The 19,066-nt window shown below is 38.9% G+C and overlaps 1 protein-coding gene and 1 pseudogene across 1 annotated transcript; one reads left to right on the top strand and one right to left on the bottom strand.

The window, feature by feature from the left end:
• The window catches only part of LOC122971724, a 35,897-nt pseudogene extending 32,989 nt beyond the window's left edge, over window positions 1-2,908 (top strand).
• Window positions 2,909-4,461: 1,553 nt separating this feature from the next.
• Window positions 4,462-18,814, bottom strand: LOC122971017 (integrin alpha-M-like). The gene is made up of 30 exons (XM_044337444.1): window positions 18,751-18,814; window positions 15,302-15,404; window positions 14,997-15,094; window positions 14,475-14,545; window positions 14,197-14,311; window positions 13,740-13,867; window positions 13,477-13,619; window positions 12,522-12,672; window positions 11,901-12,051; window positions 11,542-11,615; window positions 11,213-11,333; window positions 10,446-10,582; window positions 10,195-10,341; window positions 9,885-10,106; window positions 9,635-9,768; window positions 9,235-9,377; window positions 8,986-9,137; window positions 8,728-8,853; window positions 7,847-7,920; window positions 7,455-7,596; window positions 7,266-7,364; window positions 7,098-7,177; window positions 6,910-6,993; window positions 6,737-6,806; window positions 6,532-6,630; window positions 6,324-6,404; window positions 6,063-6,173; window positions 5,852-5,965; window positions 5,656-5,766; window positions 4,462-5,412 (listed from the first exon to the last, which is right to left on the bottom strand). The coding sequence occupies exons 1-30, from the start codon at window positions 18,785-18,787 to the stop codon at window positions 5,320-5,322; spliced, it is 3,411 nt and encodes a 1,136-aa protein (XP_044193379.1). The 5' UTR covers window positions 18,788-18,814; the 3' UTR covers window positions 4,462-5,319.
• Window positions 18,815-19,066: the final 252 nt, after the last annotated feature.

Raw genomic sequence — 19,066 nt, forward strand, 5'->3', positions numbered from 1 at the left:
TAGATCGGACCAACCTCTTTGTTGAGCTGCAGATGTTGTCAAAGTAGTTTAATATATAAGAGCAGCCTATTATTTAATCCTATATGTTTTTAAATGTCATATACAGTATTGATTTACCTACAATAAAATGTGTGAGCCTCCACATAATTCATTGTTTTTGTGGCAGTGATTTAAATATGGGTTTTGTTATTTGTATAATATCTATTTTAACTCATTAATAGTTATCACACATTTGGAGATCTTTTATGTAACATAATAAAGTAAGCTACTGGTTAACGTGGAAACTTCACTACTTTTACTATTACTTTCTATGTTTTCCTCCAATAGATGCACATATCAGCATCCAAAAGCTTTCCCTTTTAATTAGCATCAATATTTGTAATATTGTAATAATTTTTCTCTCAGAAAAACTATTGTTAGAGAAGTTATTGTCCTGGGCAATATATTCCATCTTTACATATTAAGTTATTTTATTAATTTTCTTGGTGCATTGAGATTTATTTGAACATTTATAGAGGGCTTTGACATTTAATCTTTGTCATTATGTATCTTTCTTTCACATACCATATCATAATTTATCAATCAAAGTTCAATTTCGTTTTTGTGATTACTTTAATTTAAAGACAGTTGTATTTAGTTGGAAAACGAATGCTGAATCACCTCTAACCTTCACGACTCCAAGAGCAGGAAACAAAGGTTATGATATTGTAACCCCAGTTCTATATGCACAGGCAGAGCCCTCTATGGACTCTATGGGTAATACTCTCTTCCTATCACTCGCACACAATCAACCGCTGAAATTTGCTTGTATGTAGCCGGCCAATCAGGACGCGCCTGCCGATTATGTGTGTCTTGCACACTATATAAGCAGTCCATAGGTTGAGGGCTCCGCCTGTGCTTATAGAACTAGGGTTACAACATCGTAACCTTCGTTCTATCTCACACAGGCTCCACCCTCTATTGGACTCTATGAGTACAGTAGGCTGAGCCTGATGAATGTCATCAGAGTGCCTCACTGAGCCCCTCCTACTACTTTATAATCTAGCTGCTTAAGCGGAGCAGTAGGGGGCCCAACCCAGTTCAGTTAATATGGACCTGAGCTGGGTGAAAACATGGCCTAACCTCACAGGGGTCATAGGTCATACACTAAACACTCCGTCCACCCCATTTCCTGAGTCATCTTGGATCACAGGAGAATGCAGGCATATAATTGCCCAGAGGGGGTCAGGTGCACCACAGCTGATACTCACACCACCCTTTTCACAAGTCCCGAGTTGCACCCGTGAGCACGGACCTTGAAAAGGAGCCCGGATTGTCTAAGAGATAGAACCTTATGAACAGACAAAGCATAGACCAGGACGCGGCCGTGCATATGTCCTCGACACTGAACACTGAACAAGGCCATTGACGCTGCCATGGCAGGTGTGGAATGTGCTCAGACCACAGCAGGAGGGTCCTTACTCATCTGCCTGTAAGCTTGGGAGATGCACTCTCAAAGCCAACTAGCTAGGCGCTTCTTGGATAGGGCTTTACAAGCCACTCCCTCTCCATAAGCACACAAACAGCTGTTCAGTGCACTGAAAGGGAGATGTGTGTTCAACATAACATGCCAACGCACATACTGGCCACAGGAGGTACAGTCCCCACGGGGTGAAGGACAAAATGCCTCTATCTGAATAGTTTTTGACCTTCAGCGGGGGACTGCACTCCACGGTCGTGTGCGGGCCGGTGCTGCAGAGTCTCCCTGAAGTGGTTGAAGCAGCGGGTGTTGATGGTGCTCATGCCCTCTTTCACGCTGTGCGGCAATGCACCTCGCCACACACCCAGCCAGAATATTTTCTCAAAATAGTCCAGTGTGTCTCTGTCCTGCATGAGCGGAGGCTGCGGTTTTCTGCTCGCTGCCCAGCCCATCGAGTGGGGAATCAGTAGGGTTTCAAGGGCCTCTTTCAGGGGGAGCAAACTGGAACAACCTGACTCTGTGCGGCCCTGCACTCTCAGGAAGGAAACCAGTCCCGCCACTGGTGTCTTTGTTTTCAGCAGCTCCTTCCAGGACACTTCCACACACTACCAGATGTCCGAGAGAGGAAGCAAAACGAAGGCAGGTTGAGCCAGATGAGATCGATCTCGAGTTCCGGTTCGCTCTCATCACAGCAGAGTGAGACATAATAACACTCAAGTTTTCCTCAGGTTGACTCAGGAGGTCCAATGGTGAACAGGCAAGGCTCCATCTGGGTCCAGTCTGGAATTGTTAGTTTTGGTTTTGGCTGTGCTCGGCCCAATCTACCGGGAGTCTCTGCCGAGTGTCCAGTTCAACTCCTTGATCAACTCCTTCATCACATCTGATAAGCCAGGCTTTGTCCAGTTCACCTCCAGTGGGCTGGATGCTGACAGCAGCTACATGTGTCCTCACCTTCCAGCTTCACCAACAACAAGACCAAGTACACCTACCCAAATTATAACTAGTCCGGCAAGTGAGTGTCTTTTATCAGCTCGAAAATAATTCTTTGAAGGTGAATTTTTCCATCTTTTACTTTGTTCTTGTGCATGTGTATTTTTTTGTCTCTAATTTCCTGCATTTTCTCATAAACGGTCAGTGTGTGGTCTTGTTCCTATGAACAGTCATGCAGTAGGTGATGGTGATGTTGTTCCTGGGGGAATATGGCCCCGGATTGTGAGTCTCCACAAAAATGGGGTCTACACTTGTGGAGGAACCCTCATTGCTGACAACTTTGTCCTCACTTATGCCCAGTGCTTCTCTGCGTAAATATGCAGGATCTTTGTATTCTATATTTATATAAGACATTAATAAATGGACATTTATTTCTAAGGGTGCCATTTATGCTCCCTAGAGCCCCAATCCAACTGTCGGGGGGAGTGTGTTTCTGGACCCATGACTAGTGGATGGCTCAGAAGAGTTTGAGATTTCCCAGGTCTTTGTGGAAATTACAGACCAAGTCAAGTCTGTAACTGGTCAAAATGACCAGTTCTAATATTGCACTGCTGCAGCTAGCTAAAACAGTCAGCTACAGTGTGTGTGTAGACATTAGGGGTGTGCCCGAATACAAGTACGTTATTCGGCAAAGCACAAATAGTGTTTTTTTTTTTTTATATTTGTTTCATACAAATATTTTTAAAATAATTTGTTTTCAGGAAGAAAAAAAAACGTCAAATACCAGCACACAGGTCGGTTATATTGCTATCTCAGTCTCTCTCCTCTGCTCTGCTGTATCTATCAGCAGGTCTCAACAAGGGGAGTCACATCCACCTGCTACATGACGTACATTTTCCTAATTTGTAAATGCGGTCTGTCTGCCATGAGGTGGTGAGTAAAGTTTTAGCCCAGGAGCAGCGCAGTCATCTATGATCTTGGAGACTCCAGTTTGAGACCCGGTGTGGGGCCCTCCTTTGTAAGGTAGTTTATTCATGAACACTTATTTTAACACTTTAATTTTCTAAAAATTAAAAGCATAATAAAAACAAAAACAGGATTTTTAAGCCTCTTTCCACTTTTATTTGAATACAAATACAAATAATTTTGCTGCTTCAACAAATATAGATACAAATATAAATACTGGGCTCTCTGCACATCCCTAGTGGACATTAGCAATGCCAGATCTTTCACTGCTGGAAGTCAATGCTGGGTGACAGGCTGGGGGACTAGGAGCAAGAGCACAGGTAAGTTCATATTGCTTGCATGAGAAGTTTAATTTCAGTAGATCTTTGAGAGTTACTTTGTACTTTGTTCACTGTTTGTATTCACATGAGTAAAAGGGATTTTTTTAGGCACTGACAGAGCTTGCACAAGTCTTCGTGACCTTGAAAACCGAGTAACAAATTGTGGGAACGTTTCTAACTCAGAGAACATTTGCACATATAACATGGACAATAAGCAGGTAAAATAATTTTCCCATCCACCAGTTTCTGAATTTTGTTTTTCATCATGTCAGAAGTTTGTAGATGTTAGTTTTCAGCTTTGGATGATCGATGATCATGTTTCTATCTGTTTTTACATTTACAAGGTGATCAGGGTGGCCCTCTGCTATGCAAGTCAGATTCATCTTGGTTCCAGGTGGCTGTTGTATCAACAGGTGGAAGCAAATCTCTCTGTGCAGATGTTCAGATCTTTGCCAAAACTTCAAGATTCGGGTCATTCTTAAAGGAGACAGTGGGCGACATGCCTTCTCTTGCCGCCACAGGAGGAGCAGCAGGTTTCTCCATGTCCTCATTCCTGTCCTTCTTTTTTCTTCTTTTTAAGATGTTAGGTCTGTTGTCAAAGGGATGCTTGAAGCAATTCATTATTGCACTTAAAAGTCAAGTTGATTGACCACTTCAAACACTCCTCATAAGACTCACTTAAATTCTGTAAATGCACATACAGTAACGCAGGTCAAATAGAAGAAAAATGTTGAAGAAAATGTTGGATCATAAGGCCAAAGATGTTTATATTTTTTAACAATAAAATATATTTTTATGTGATATGATGAATTATTTTAAAAGACAATGTCATTTCCAAAATGTTCCACTGAATCCGCTTAAATGCAGGACAACCTTTGTTATTTATGCTCAATACTCATTTATACCTTTGTTTTCTTTCTACATAAAATTGTCATGATCAGCTTTGTATAAGGTCAATTTTCAAAAAAAAACCTGTGATTTTAATCACACATGAAATAAAAATTGATGAAGCATCAAATATATCTTTTTACATACATTCAGAACACAACGTTGCACATTTTAAAATGTAATTAAAAACAAGGCAGCTCACATTGTCAGTGAAAGTCATATCAAATACATCTATATACATCAAAATACATAAAATATATCTCAAGCAAGTAAGGTGCTCACTCTTAACGTTCCACTGTGTATTTCAGTAGTTTTACAGTACATCATGTGATGACACCCAGACTCCAAAGGATTATACTGTACTGAATTATTTTTCACTTAAAGTAAAATGTACAAATTAACACATGGTTTGCAAATATTTAATTATAGACCAACAGTAAGCAATTCAGTTCAAAATGTGGATTACAAAATCAGTTTTGAAGCTCTAAAACTCTTGCCGCTCTATGTATGGATCACAAGCTCTTTTTCAGGTTAATGAAATGAAAGTGGTTGCACAAATATATTTTCCATTTAAATGTGTATTCATGAAAATGGCAACATATTTATATATTTTCTATTTAGGACAAAAACACACAACAATTTATGGTACAGATGAACTAATCCGAGATGACAAAGCCAGTGTAGATGTTGGAACAGTTTTGGTGTTTTCTGGCTTGTATCGGCTTGTCTGTGGGACATCAACTGACTTCATGTTTGTTACTCTGGTGTGGGTTCGCCTCCCTCAACCCTCAGATCAGCTGTTTCCCCCTCATTAATCATCTCCTTGTATTTACTCTTGAAAAATCCAGCCTGAGAGTACAAAACAAAGGAAGTTAGATAAAAACACTGCAATCCTGCATTAGAGATACACAATAAAAACTTAAAAAGAACCAAACCAAATAAAAGAATAATAAAAATGTAAAGATGCCACATTCAAGTTTTGTAACTGGGCGTATTTTGTGATAAAGGGTGCCCAACACCAGACCTCAAATTGTTGTATTGCCCCCATGATGTTGTGTAATAAACTGAAACAGTGCATGTAAAGTATCTCACCTTGTACAGACCAGCAGTGAGTAAAGCCAGCAGAGCCAACCCTCCCAGAGATCCTCCAACAATCTCTTTGGTGAAGTCTGGTTCAGGATACACTTCTACCTCTGCCACAATCTGAGATGTGCAGTGACAGATTTTGGATCGGATCTCCATTCAAGCTCTTTTCAAACACAAATAAACAAATCCAATGTGTAATTACCTTGTGAATGGGAGGATTGTTATTTGACTGCACTGAAAAGAAGATGTACTGGTTTCTGTCATACTCCAGACTGGCCATGCTGGTCAAGAGGAATTTGGCAGAATCAAGTCCAATCTGAGAGAGAAAAACAGGGGAATTGGACATTTAATTTCATCTTTCGGGTTGTTCATTTTCATTAAAACATTATTATTTTTACACACACATTAGTTACCTGCTTTATCCATTCAGAACTAAGGTTGGCAGAGATTGTGTACTTTTTATGCTCCTGTATTCCCATGACACGATTGCACTTGAACACTCTGCAACTGGCTACAGAGCAGTCCTGTGGGTGATTAAAAGGAGGCCTAAATTTATTGCTGGAAACAGGGAAAACTCATGTTGTGTAATGCACTAAACTACCATACATTTCTAAATCTATATATGATTAGAATAAATTCCACCATGTACAGATGGTAGAGCCTCTGATACTTACCACTGACTTATCTTTTTGTATCTGAGCAACAAAATTTGTGACGGTGGGTTTTTCATCTTTGTCTCTTTGGCAGTCTGGAATCTGAAATAGAGCTGATCCATGTCAGTTTAACGGAGAACAAATTCATCCACAAGGCTTTAGCTGCATTAAAACAGCTACATTTGAGACATCTGGGGTTTCAGTAACAATGAGTTCCCACATATGTTACCTGCAAACTGCTCGAATCCACCCAGATGTCTTTATTACCGAGCTTTACCGGCACCCTGATCACCACAGTGAAATTCAGTGCTCTGATGTCATTTATAACCTAAGAGGGGAGAAAAGAAAAACACTAACTGAGCATTAAAGTCAAGTCTGAAAAAAGTTAATTAACCTTATTTAAAAGGATATTATGTTAGGATAAGATTTTTTACCTTAATTGATTGTTGGACTGGTTTCTGCAAATTACTCTTGCCATAAGTGAAATTGCTGTAGCTGAGGGAACTGAACAGAAACATTGAATGTTTCAAAGACATTAAGCTTCACAATGTCAGCTTAAATTATTTTAAAATCTTTTTAAACTTATTAAATCACATGGAACACAAACCATTCAATTGTCATAAAAATGCTGTACTTCACATCAATCCCTTTCATTTTGTAAAGTTCACTTGACTTGGAGTGCTCGTTCCCACTAAGAGAGGTGAAATTATTGTACACATGAGTAATAATAATAATTGTCACATACACACATGTACAGTGATGTGCTTATAGGCTGGAAGATGAACACAACAGTACCTGGTGGCATTTGCAGTAATGAATAACTTCCTGTCAAGTTGACTGTTGCTTTCGATCCCATAGGACACAATGAAGAGCGCCTAACACAAAACGAATGACAGAGATCAGATTGTCTCCTCTCTCGGTTCAGCTGCAGTGAGATGAGATGCTTCTGTACACACTACAAACCTTAGCGTTGCTCTTGAAAATAGGCTTGTCAATAGTGCAGTCTGTCTTTCCCTGAGATAAGCCAGCTCCACTGTCCAAGGAGTTGCACTCAATTCTTCCCTTTATTAAAAAGCACACATAATCCACAATCACTGCATAACCTCAGAGAGCAGCTGACCAGAGTTGAATTGAAACAGACTTGATCCTCACCTGCAGGCCTGTAAACTTCCTGTAGGAGAGCCCAGGTGGGTACGTGAGAACAACATGGCTGTTGTAGGAGTTTTCCTCCCTGTTTTCCACTGACACAGTGACCTCCAGCAGTTCATCAATGCCTACTTTGACCTCTGAGAAACTAATAGATTAGGAGAAAATGGGAAAAGTGAAGGAATGAAAAAAAACACAAAGAGAGTCCAGGTGTATGTAACTTTAGCATGTAGAAAGAGTAACATGCCAAATGCTCTGCTGAAAGAGTAGAATTAAAAGAGCATGCTGATCAATTTGGGAGTGCAAAGAGAAAAGTTAAACATGTCACCTGCCCACCAATAGTAAATCCACAGATAATACAGTAGATCCACACACCTACATTTGAAACTCAGCCTCACCTGGTGAAGTTGAAATCCACTTTCAGGTTATCTATACAGTTGTTGTCATAGCCGCAGTTGATCTCAAACTGTAACTGTGGAAGACAGTATGAAGTAAACCGTGTTTGTTCAGAAAGTGTAGGAGCAAACAGCCAAGACAGACATGACAAACAATTAGAATTACAACTGAACATTATTCAGAAAGCTTGACGGACAATTCCTGAGCATTTCATAGTAATGGAGAGCTCTCCACATAGTACCTAATGGTCAAGTATGTGGTGATATCTGTCATGACCTGGCAACCATGTAATTAATCACAAGAAGTGTTGTCAACATGTGACAAACATGAATCAGAAAGTCAACTAGTCAGTTGTTTTTCTTAACTTCACAAACCCTGACCTTTATTGTTCAATCTTCAGTTCAGTTGAAATTCTGACAGTCAGTGAAGACCACATGTGAAAAGTATGAATTGAACTGGATCATTATCCCCCTTGGTGTGATTCTTCTGGGCAGATCTGAACACAGTAATCATACTCAGGTGCAGACTAAAATAACCATACCGAGACCCTTTGAGGATATGGTCTTGGTCCAGTTCCAAACAAACTCTGGAGTGGTTTGTTTGTGGTGGGAACATGATAACGTAGCCGGACATTCTTCAGGAGTTTCTTCTGTGTTTATGTTCTTGCTCCCACCCCAGACACATGTAAGCAATGAGAGGAGTGAACGTTCTCTTGTGGCTTGTAGTGATGCTTTTTAGTTGGAAATTCAACCAACAGGAAAGCACACCAAGTTTACCAACTCATCCACTGATTTGGACCAGAGCAAATGAATATAGGTTTGAAAACACCCTCAGTATGAATAAAACCGACCAATAAACGAGGGTGTCTTTAAAGATTACTTACGGGATGAAAGGTTGTTGTCTGAGCCTGTTGGGCCAGACTTGGGCTGAGTTTTTTGTCAGAAGGCAAACCATCAAAGGTGAATCGGAGCTCATTGTTAAGTGGATTCAGAGCATCTTCTGGACAGGCCTGTGAGAGGAGGGTACTATTATGAATATCAAAGTAGTGAAGGTTGGTTATATGAAAAATTATGTTTTTCACATTGAAGCTGTGTGGGTTGTAGTGGGTTTTCCTGATGTTATTAGGTTTTAAAGAACTCACCTCAATGTGGAAGTTCACATCGAAGCATCGTCTCTCTAAGCCAAGAGTTATTGATCCGGTCTCCTCTCGTTGTTTCTCCCTGATGTAAGCTCGGTTGTTTGGGACCTTACGTGTGGCATCCAGCGTTAAAGTATAATTAATCGTTGCTCTAGCTGGAATTAGAGTTTCATTTAAAGGTTACTCATGTACACACATATCTAAATGGATGGACAGTGGATCTGTGTTTAGAAACAGTGAAGAGTCAGTGACCTTTATCTACTGTAGAGCATCCTGTCATGGTAAAGCAGATTGTAGCTGTGTTGTCCAGTGGTTTTGAGCAGTCTGAGTTTTGAGTTTGGATTTTGTTTGGGTTGAATGTCACAGCAGAATCTACCATTACTATAGGCTTTGATCTGGATATGGACACAATACATGTGAAAATTGTAAAGCAGTATACCAAAATCACAACCAGTATATCTTATTTTAGCTGCCTGATACAATCCATTATTGGTGAACAGTTCTGTCCTAAATTGGTAACAAGAGACTTAAAATTGTGTTACTGTGAAAGGTGGAGACTTCATGGTTATAAACCTTATACATAAATTACGTAAATGAACACAAATGGTAGAATTACACTTGAGAGTAATAATGTGTGACAGGAGCATCTTACCTGAGTAAGACAACTGTTCCCTTTGAACCCACCGCTAAATCAGGCAGATTGTCGTTACTAAGGTCAAAAGACGACTGACTGATCGACATGCCAAAGAATTTCAGTCCTGGCTGGACTTCAGAGGAAGCGATTCTCTATGTAAATGAAAACATTGTAATCAATAAAAAATAAATTTTGTCTAAATTGTATATTAAACAAGAAGCCATATGTATCATTTAAATCTTCTTGTTGCATCTTTGCTCTCACTCACCTGTGAGTAAGTAGGACTAATCCTTCCTCCTCCTCCTCCTATTTCGCTGTGGAAGATGTAGATGCTACCTTGACCACCATTCTCCAAAGGTGCTCCAACTGCCAAATCATTGAGACCATCACTGTTAAGGTCAGGCAATACAGCGAGAGAAGACCCAAACCTTCCTTGGTCAGATGCATCCCCTCTCAGTACTAATGGATTATCGAAGCGACACTCAACTCTCTGGTGGAAATAGGAAAAAAGGATGAGAGTCAATGTTTGAATTCTCATTGAAAAAATCCAATAGATTCTGGATAATCTGGTCATTTACCTCATTTGATAAGCTGCAAACATAAACTCGTCCCTCTCTATCACTGTCTATGTACATAGGGGCAGATATGAGGACTAGGTCAGTGTACGTGTCACGATCCACATCCATGGCACAAACCACTGCACCAAAATATTCACCAATCTGAAACTTTGTGAGCAACAAAAAACAATTAGTAAAGTGAGGAAACAACAACCTTTAATTTAAGATTAAAAATATTAATTCTTTACATTGTCTTAATTGTGAGCACACACCTGCCAAGCAAAGGGATCAATTGTTTGGTCAAGACTGTTTTCATTAACTGAAATCACAACTCCTGTGTGTTGATATCTTGGAGCACCAACAATTGTCAGTGTGCCCAACTGCGTTTTGGCGACTGCCATGGAGTAACCTAGAATTAAAGAGTCAAGCTTATTAGTATACAAAGGCTGGGAACAAATAAGCATTATTTATTCTTTGTTTGATTTAACATTTAAAAACTTGCTTTGGGTCACCCCCTACACACTTTTCCTTGCAGGATGCTTCAAGTTCAGAATATTCTTTGCTTTTCTTGTGTGCATTTACATCTGGAGACCATGAGGAGCCTTCACTTTGGTCTTCCCTGAAGACATTTTAAAAACCATCACAATATCTATACAAGCTGCACCTCCAGGATTTGTTGATATCTTACTGGCTTCTGCACAACTTTGAATCATATAAGATCCATCAACATGATCAGTACTGGGTGTGGTATTTGGTTTTTGATTTTCCCTTTGATGGAACTTTGGTGATTGGTGTATTTTCTTTATTTAGAAGACATTAAAGTGAAGGATCATCTTTTGCAAAAAAAATCAAAAACAAAAAAACTGTCCTTTTTGGCATTACATGCGATATCAAATATGTTGCTGTAAAGTTTTCACTCCTTATTCCTCATTTGTTTTTTCCTGTCCCTTTCCCAAAATCTTGTGTTTTCAAAAGATGGGAGGAAGGATTACAGTACAGCAGTGTAAATACACCATTGCATGTACTGTAATATTCTTACCCAGATAACTGTCAGGCTCCATATTTGAAGGCTCATAGGAGATCCACTTCTGGCCTGTGCTTGTATATTTCTGGTAACCTCCCTTCCATTGGTTGGCACCAACAATACCCATCTGAATCCCCTGCAATTTAGACAGAAAAGTATAGAAAATGTGTTTGGCACAAAACATCAGCCAAGGAAAAGGCTAAATGCATCATACATTCATCATCTGGACCTTATATAGCTATATGCTTTTCAGCCACAAGGAGTGACACACAGACGTGTGTGTGTGTGTGTGTGTGTGTTTCTAAGACTATACTGTCCAGTGACTGTCTGGTGTTTTTAATTACCCCAGGCACATAAGCTGCACTGAATCCTTCTTGAGCCATTTCCATTTTCAGTGACTCTCCACCGGTTTGAGATCCTGTAACAGCAACATAAATGAGTTAGTATACAGATTTGAAATTTGATTATAGCTCTGAGTTGTAATTATAAAGTATTTGCCAAAATATTTATGTATTTTTTTGTTAAAACAGTAAGTCTATATTTTCTAATAATGTCCATGTCACTTCTAATGACTGGCAGTTCAGTTTAAAATGACACTTCGTAATAAATGACATAATAATTGTTTACTTTGGAACTTTTACAGTAATATCACAATAAAACACAAAAATGATGTGAAGCTGTCATGATAAGGTTACATATGTACCTTCAATAGAGAAGATTTTGTCCTGCAAATTCTGCCGTAATTGTTCAAGAGCGTCAAAGTTTGATACTTGAAACATATGATTTGCTGAGGGTTTAGAGACAATGGTGTCCAGTTCATGTTTTGCTTTGGGGTCTATGAATGCATCCCCCACCTAGGGATGTTGAGAAAACATGTTTGAGGCGTTGTACTGTACAATAAAATAGATTTGTATGCACAAAAGTAAAATATTGGCTCCATTTATATTACTGACTCTCAAACTGATCATCATGTCTTTAGTATGCAAGCATGCAGCATTAAATCATTTGTTTTTTCAGTGCTGTTAAAGGTTTGTTTATCGATAATGCCTGATAATGTTTGTTTATCGATAATGCCTGTAAATTTTGGAGTGTAGAATGTATAAACTATTTTCAGAAACACAAAAGGCAATTTTCTAGGTATACCTAAAACTCCTCAATTATGGTTAAGTGTACAATGTGTACAATAAGAGTTCTTAAATTCCACAGAAAACAGAGTATAGGTAGCTGCTGTCACCTGAGCTGTATGTGATGTGTTAGTCAGATGTGCTTTAACTTTTTAACATGTTAACACAACACATATTTATACAGTAGAAATGCAACTTACCCCAATAGCAAATCGAACAATCTTTTTCTTTTCAGCTGAATTTACCGCATTTTGCAAATAAACCCGGTCATTAGATGCTCCATCTGTAATGACTATTAAAATCTTCTTCACATCTGACCTGGAGCCTCTCCTTGCCGAGAAGACATTGTTGCTGTCAAAAGAAAAATCTACTTTTAATACATGTTCTTGTGGTACATCTTTAATGAAAGAAAATTAAATGTCTTTATAGGTTAAGAAATAAAAGGTTGTCACTTACCTCAGTAGCATCAAGCCATGCAAATAGTTTTGGTTTTATTTGTACAAGCTTTGAGATGTCTCTCTGAGATTTCTGAGTAACATGGACATTGTTTCTGAAAACATGTTGCTGGTGAATTTTTAACTTTTTAGTGCTATGAACACAGAAAACAAAATCCCATACACTCTCCATTGAGGCAGAAATATCAGATCCCAGACAAATAAAACCAAAACTCTCATGGCTTAATACCACTAGTTGTGCCATTTAATTACTGTCTTGTTGCCTCTCAACAGTGTGCAGGCAAAAGAATCCCTCAGGTGTCCAAACGCCAGTTTAATATTTCCCAGATTAACCAATAAATATAATAGTGAGTGGTGTGAGATGTACTTTAAGTACTGTAAGTACTGTACTTCTAAATGATTATTTTTCTGTATAATGTGTTGAGCTGATTTTAAATTTCTCTATTATATGTTGTGTTATAATTGATATAATTGGTAACAGTAGATTTTGAAGTATTTATTTACAGAAATGCTTTGAAAAAGTTTTGAAAGTTTGCCAGTTTAGATGTAACGCTGCTGATTTGTATCAAACTGGGCATGACTGTTGAAAATCAATATGAACAACATATCATAACACGATAGGAAAACTCTAAAATCAAAGAAAAACACATTGTTAACTTATGAGGATGGTGTCACACATTAGCATCATGAAGGCACTTACACAACGTGTTCGATGGCTTTAGCTGTGTAAGTCTCTCCAATTAACTGTCTTATTCCATCAATTTGAGATTTCCAGTTATTAGTATCAAAAGTGTCAAAGTAGTAATGGACTTTGGGATTTGTGGAGAACTGGGCAATGGCAAACTGGAAAAAAAGAAGAAAAAATGGAAATATGTATGGATATAAATGGAGATGTGTATTCAACAGTCAAATAATCAAACCAGTTGCATGGAGGGCTGAGGTATATTTTGAGTACAATCCTACCTTTGTATCCTGTCCCTGAAATGATCCAACCAGATTTTTCACAAAAGTCGTCATTCTATCAAAATCCTCTGCAACTACGCTGCCTGAGCCATCCAACAGAAATGCAATGTCTGCTTGGGTTCGACACTCTGTCAAAAAGGAGAAATACATCTGAATAATTATATACAGTTTCCTCTTAAGCACAGTGATTTAAAACATTCTGTTGTGAACATTACACATTGCTATATTGTCTGTCTGCTTGTTCCAGTGCTCAGGCATACTGTTGTGCTGATCACTCCAGAAAAGCCTCTTGGCAATGTGAAGCAGTATAATACAAATAATCCAATGCTCAGATTTCTACCAATATGCGTGTTGGGTTGTGTGTATGAAGTGATAAGTGTGTGAAGTGGCGCTCAAATATTACTAGACCTTTTTTATCACTACCTTTGAGATTGTAAAAAAAACTCAACCTGTGTACCTTCAGAAGAAGAAGGCACGGAGTATTCAACATGATCATAACTGGATAACTGCAAGCATACACCACTATACAGCGTGATACTTTTGCAGTCCTTTGGGATGGTTGGACCACATGCCTGAAAAGAGACAAGGCCAAGTCCTGATTAATAGATGATTATTTTGCTGTTTCTAAAACAATACATGTTCAAGCTGAAAAAAAAATGGATTTACTGGTAAAGATACAAACCTCTGCATTTTTATCATCAATGACATGTAAATCTTTGCACTTCACAAACTTACCAGAGTGTTTTGTGTGGTGGGATCACTTGTCATTGTCAAACCAAGGGACATGTTGACTGCAAATTCTGGCACTGCATAAAAACATCAGCCATCAGTTATGTTAAAATCATCAAGATACAACACAACTACATTCTCAGTGACCAAACCACAGCCACCACTGGTAAAATATTTCCCTATCTGATCTGATAACTATTACAACATTACCCAGTCATGACTGTACAGCAGTGTCTCACAACTATGCATATTTTATGCTTATATAACCAATTTACAACAAAATGGAATACAATCTCCATCTTAACATGTCATTTTGTCAATTATTGAGTCCTAAAAATTTTAAAAACAAAAGGAACTGTTATGGGAACAAGTAGAATAACTTTACTTCATTCAATCAGTTGGCAAGTAAGCCAGTAAGGATAAAGAAAGATGCCTCAGTATCTGTCTTACAAATCCCCTGAAACAATATCTATCAGATGACAAAAGCTAAAGAATCAATAAAGCATTTTGAAATGAGTAGTTGCTCACCTGGTACTGATACTTCCCTGCAGGATTCGGTGGAGCACTTAAATATTTTCCCTCTCTGACTTGATGAATATTGTGCAAGGGGGGCACTGACCAGCAAACTGAGGAAATAAAACCCAAAAATCAGGTGAGTACAGTGTAGCTCAATAAATCCCACATTTTATCTGTTAAGAAATGCTGCATGCTTATGACCTCATTACTGTGAAACTGGCATATGACAGCGATGCGAGCTGGAAAAAACCCTATCATAGCAGATGTGAAGCAGCAGATATGGTTACTGTAGACCCATGTTCCACCACACTACTTACTCTGATTGTCTTTGCACCACCTGGTATCCAAAACCTGCAGCAGAGTGACTCAAGGACTTCCAAGCCACAGGATCGATATTGAAACAAAGTGCAGCTTGTAACACTGAGGAATAAAGAAGGAAGAACCACACAATTTATCTGATTTAAAGCCACCATGTGTACAGTTATAGTATCTTTCAAATTATTCTCATGTTTTTATTTGCAGAAAAAGGAGACAGTCCTTGTGAAAATCTGTACAGTCTGTGTTACTTTCAGTCTATACAGTCTATGAGGTGTAGTGTGTGAGTTGTTGTCTTTTTTACTACCACTAGAGGGTGCAAAAGTCAGAAATTTTTGGATGGACTGCAACAGTGGGGCTTGAACAGCCCTACACATGCAGTGAGTGAGTGACTGAGTGAGTGATGGAGTTGCACCATTGGTCAACCGGCCTAGTGTTGGAGTTTCCCCATTGGCTGTTGCTTTTTCAAAATGAATCGGTGCAACAGCTTTCTATTACATCATTAGAAGTCGTTTACAGCTTCCACTGAAGAAGGGTCTATCTCATGGATGTATAAAAAGAGCTGGATAGGCACCGCTGCTCAGTCTCCTTGTCTCAGCCAATTTTTCCCTGTGGCCACTTGCAGTAGTGCAGTGAAAAATCCCTCTGCAGCCCAAGAAGCATTTTCCCAATAGACCACCATTGTAAAAGAGATGTCTGTAAAACTGTTGACAGGACACCTTGAACTGCAAAGAAGGTCAATTATGACTCTTTCTATTATGAACTTTTGATCCATGGAGGTTTTATATTTGTAAAACTTTCCTCATGGCAAGAAAAGCAATTTAAATATTTGTGACATCATCACAATGTAAAGTCTATGGGCCGAGCGGGAACTCATGGGCAGGGTCAGTGGGGGATCCAGCTCTTATAATACATCCATGGTTTATCTGCAGTCTTGCTGACCTACACAACACACCCACTTCACTACGTGACATGCCCCCCTGATCTCTAAGCCATCAGATCTCAATGCATCCTCAATGCGTCTTGGGTGAGTTCACACCTGTGCTTAGAGCTGTCCACTTGTGATCAGATCACCCAAGACACATGTTAATGCCAGGTGCAAACATGGCCTAACCCTAAACATCTCACTCTTCATGCCCAAACCTAACCAAGTGGGTGTGTCATGTAGTAAAGTGGGTGTGTTGTGTAGATACCGCCAGTCTGTAGATAGACCTACTTGTTCCACTCACGCCCACGCACAGGAGTAGTATTACATTTTGAAAAGATCTGTATTGAATTTCAGAATAACATATAGAGTACATAAAGTGCAACCAGTGCCAAAGTGCAAAACATCCATAAGGTGCATAGAGTTCAGTGCTGTCAGTTCATAAATCCAAAATGATCCAGGGGAAGCGCTGAGATTTATCCAGACTCCTCTTCCTCCTGAGGTCAGCAAGTATCGGTTTAATTACTGTGATGCTTTCGATTACAGTTTGTTGTATTACAGTACAAAATTGTTTTCCACAGTTTTAAACATACAATACATATAATTATCTGTATCAGCTCTGTATGTCTGGATGGCAGTTTATCTTCCATAATACAATACACGGCAGCTTTATACCATAAATCAAAATGTACACCATGTGTCTTTCAGTTTATATGCCCCCCCTCCCCCAACCGGCCGCGCCGCTCCCGCCCCTTCCCCTCCTCCGTCTGTGTTTTACTGGAATACTGACATTTCTGCAGCGTGACGCAGAGCGACTGCTTCCTGCTCTGAGCCCCTAGCTGCGGCATGAAATACAGAAAAGTCGGCTGAACTTCTGCTGTATGTGTCAGTCATAACAGACACATAACAGCGTCTCCTGCTCTACCGCCAGTGTGATCGACTCTCTTGCTGACGGTGGAGCTTAGTAGCCGGCAGGAGAGACGCCCAGCAGAGACGCCCTTTTAGATTTTATAATTGAATTAATTGAACTAATACCAGGACGCACACTTTTTATTTCTCTGACGTTTTCACACCACAAACGATGAACAACAGCATTAAAATACCATTTGAACCCAATGCTGCCAAAAATTTCATTTATAATTTCCACCACAGCCTCCAGATGAATATATAATATCCAGGAATTCACATTACAGACACTACCACTGATTATCCCTGTAACAAACTGGCCACAATTTTGCACACCCATACACCAGCCATATACTAGGTTTTGACCTAGTCTAGTTAAATTCTAAACATAGTGACTCAATTACTATACATGATAAATACCTAGACTTGAATATAAAGATACAGTGCACTACTTCACACAGCATCTATATTTGCCTTATCAAGGGTTATCCTGTCATTGAGTGATATATTTGTTTAAATGTTGCAAAAACAAGGTCTTTCTTTTCACCTTTTTTTCTAAGATGGTCAAAGTTGTATAAACTCTTTGACCATCTGACAAGATACTCATGGCCGACAGCTTTAAAATGGTTAACTTCCTTTAATGGATCTGTTGAACCTCAGTTAGACACTTGCAGATGCATATGAATTAATTTTGGTAGCCATTAAATTTCAAAATGTTCTAAAATGACATCATGTTATACTTTTAATGTTACAGTCTTTCAAAAATAAAACAAAAAAACCCAGTAAATGCATAAAAAAATAATAATAATTTTATCATCACCCTCAAGTTCTGCTTTTTCTACTGTGGCTTTTATGGATTCAGGAAGACAATTACAGAAAATACTATATTGTAGTATATTGTAGATTTTATTTGTTAGTGTTAACCTGTTCATAGTTACCTATCATTTAGTTCATGTCATCCAGTTCTTTTGTGTTTTTACACAGTCTCGATCATACTGCAATATATATATAGCATATATATGTATTATATATATCACCAAGGGGTTTGCAGGAAGTTTGTTACTGCCCTCCTACATGGCAACTTGTCACACTAGATACAGTGTACTATAAAAACTGTTGAAAATTTGCATCAGCTTCCTTCTGATGAGTGAGATAGATAAGTAGGATGTGTTGTGTTGGTGTCTGATATGTTTCACAAGTTGTATACATTCAGCAAATGCTATCATGTTAACTTTCGAGAGCTGAGTAATGTCTGTTGCAGTATTAACAATTCAATTTGAATTCAAACATAATAATTTAGGATGTCTGTCTTTATGTGTCAGCCCTCTGAAAAACACTACCTTCAGTCTGCCTTGCAAGCCTGCACAGGATGAGTAGGATATATATAAGAAATGAATGGATTTGATAAGAAATGTGTGTGTGTGTGGGGACGGGGGACGGGGGGACTAGTATAAGTTTTAGGTGTAATTAGCGCCATATGAAGCACTTTGTCTGAGCTCCTGAACCATGAGAAATAAAAGTTGTGCAGTTTTATCCCCCCCCCCCCCCCCCCCCCCCCCCCCCCCCCCCCCCACACACACACACACACACACATACACACACACATATATTTTGTCTCACCTGAGAAGAATAATGTTGTAGATATTTTCCAGTCCATTGTGTTACTCCCATGAAAAGCACTAAAAGTATGACTTGGAGGGAGATGTCGAAAGTAAAATGCAGAAATAATAAGGTGTGTTCAAAGCCAAGGTAACCAAAACTTTGGGGGTAGGAGGGGTTACAATGTCGACAAACACTTTCTGTTGTATGTGAGCACATTGTATATACACATATACATACATACATATATATATATATATATTATACACAAACTAGATTAAACCCAGAATGATGTTTTGGGTACTGATGCTCATTCTGATGTAAGTCTGATGAATAA

This window comes from Thunnus albacares, chromosome 20, assembly GCF_914725855.1.
Source record: "Thunnus albacares chromosome 20, fThuAlb1.1, whole genome shotgun sequence".
In the NCBI taxonomy this organism is placed as follows: domain Eukaryota; kingdom Metazoa; phylum Chordata; class Actinopteri; order Scombriformes; family Scombridae; genus Thunnus; species Thunnus albacares.

Excerpts from the sequence above, each read along its gene's own strand:
- LOC122971017 (XM_044337444.1), bottom strand. The coding sequence starts at position 18,787 with ATGGACTGGAAAATATCTACAACATTATTCTTCTCAG. Across the intron at positions 14,312-14,474 it reads CCACCACACAAAACACTCTG|GCATGTGGTCCAACCATCCC; the intron begins GTAAGTTTGTGA and ends GTCTCTTTTCAG. Across the intron at positions 10,342-10,445 it reads TTGATCCCTTTGCTTGGCAG|TTTCAGATTGGTGAATATTT; the intron begins GTGTGTGCTCAC and ends TTGCTCACAAAG.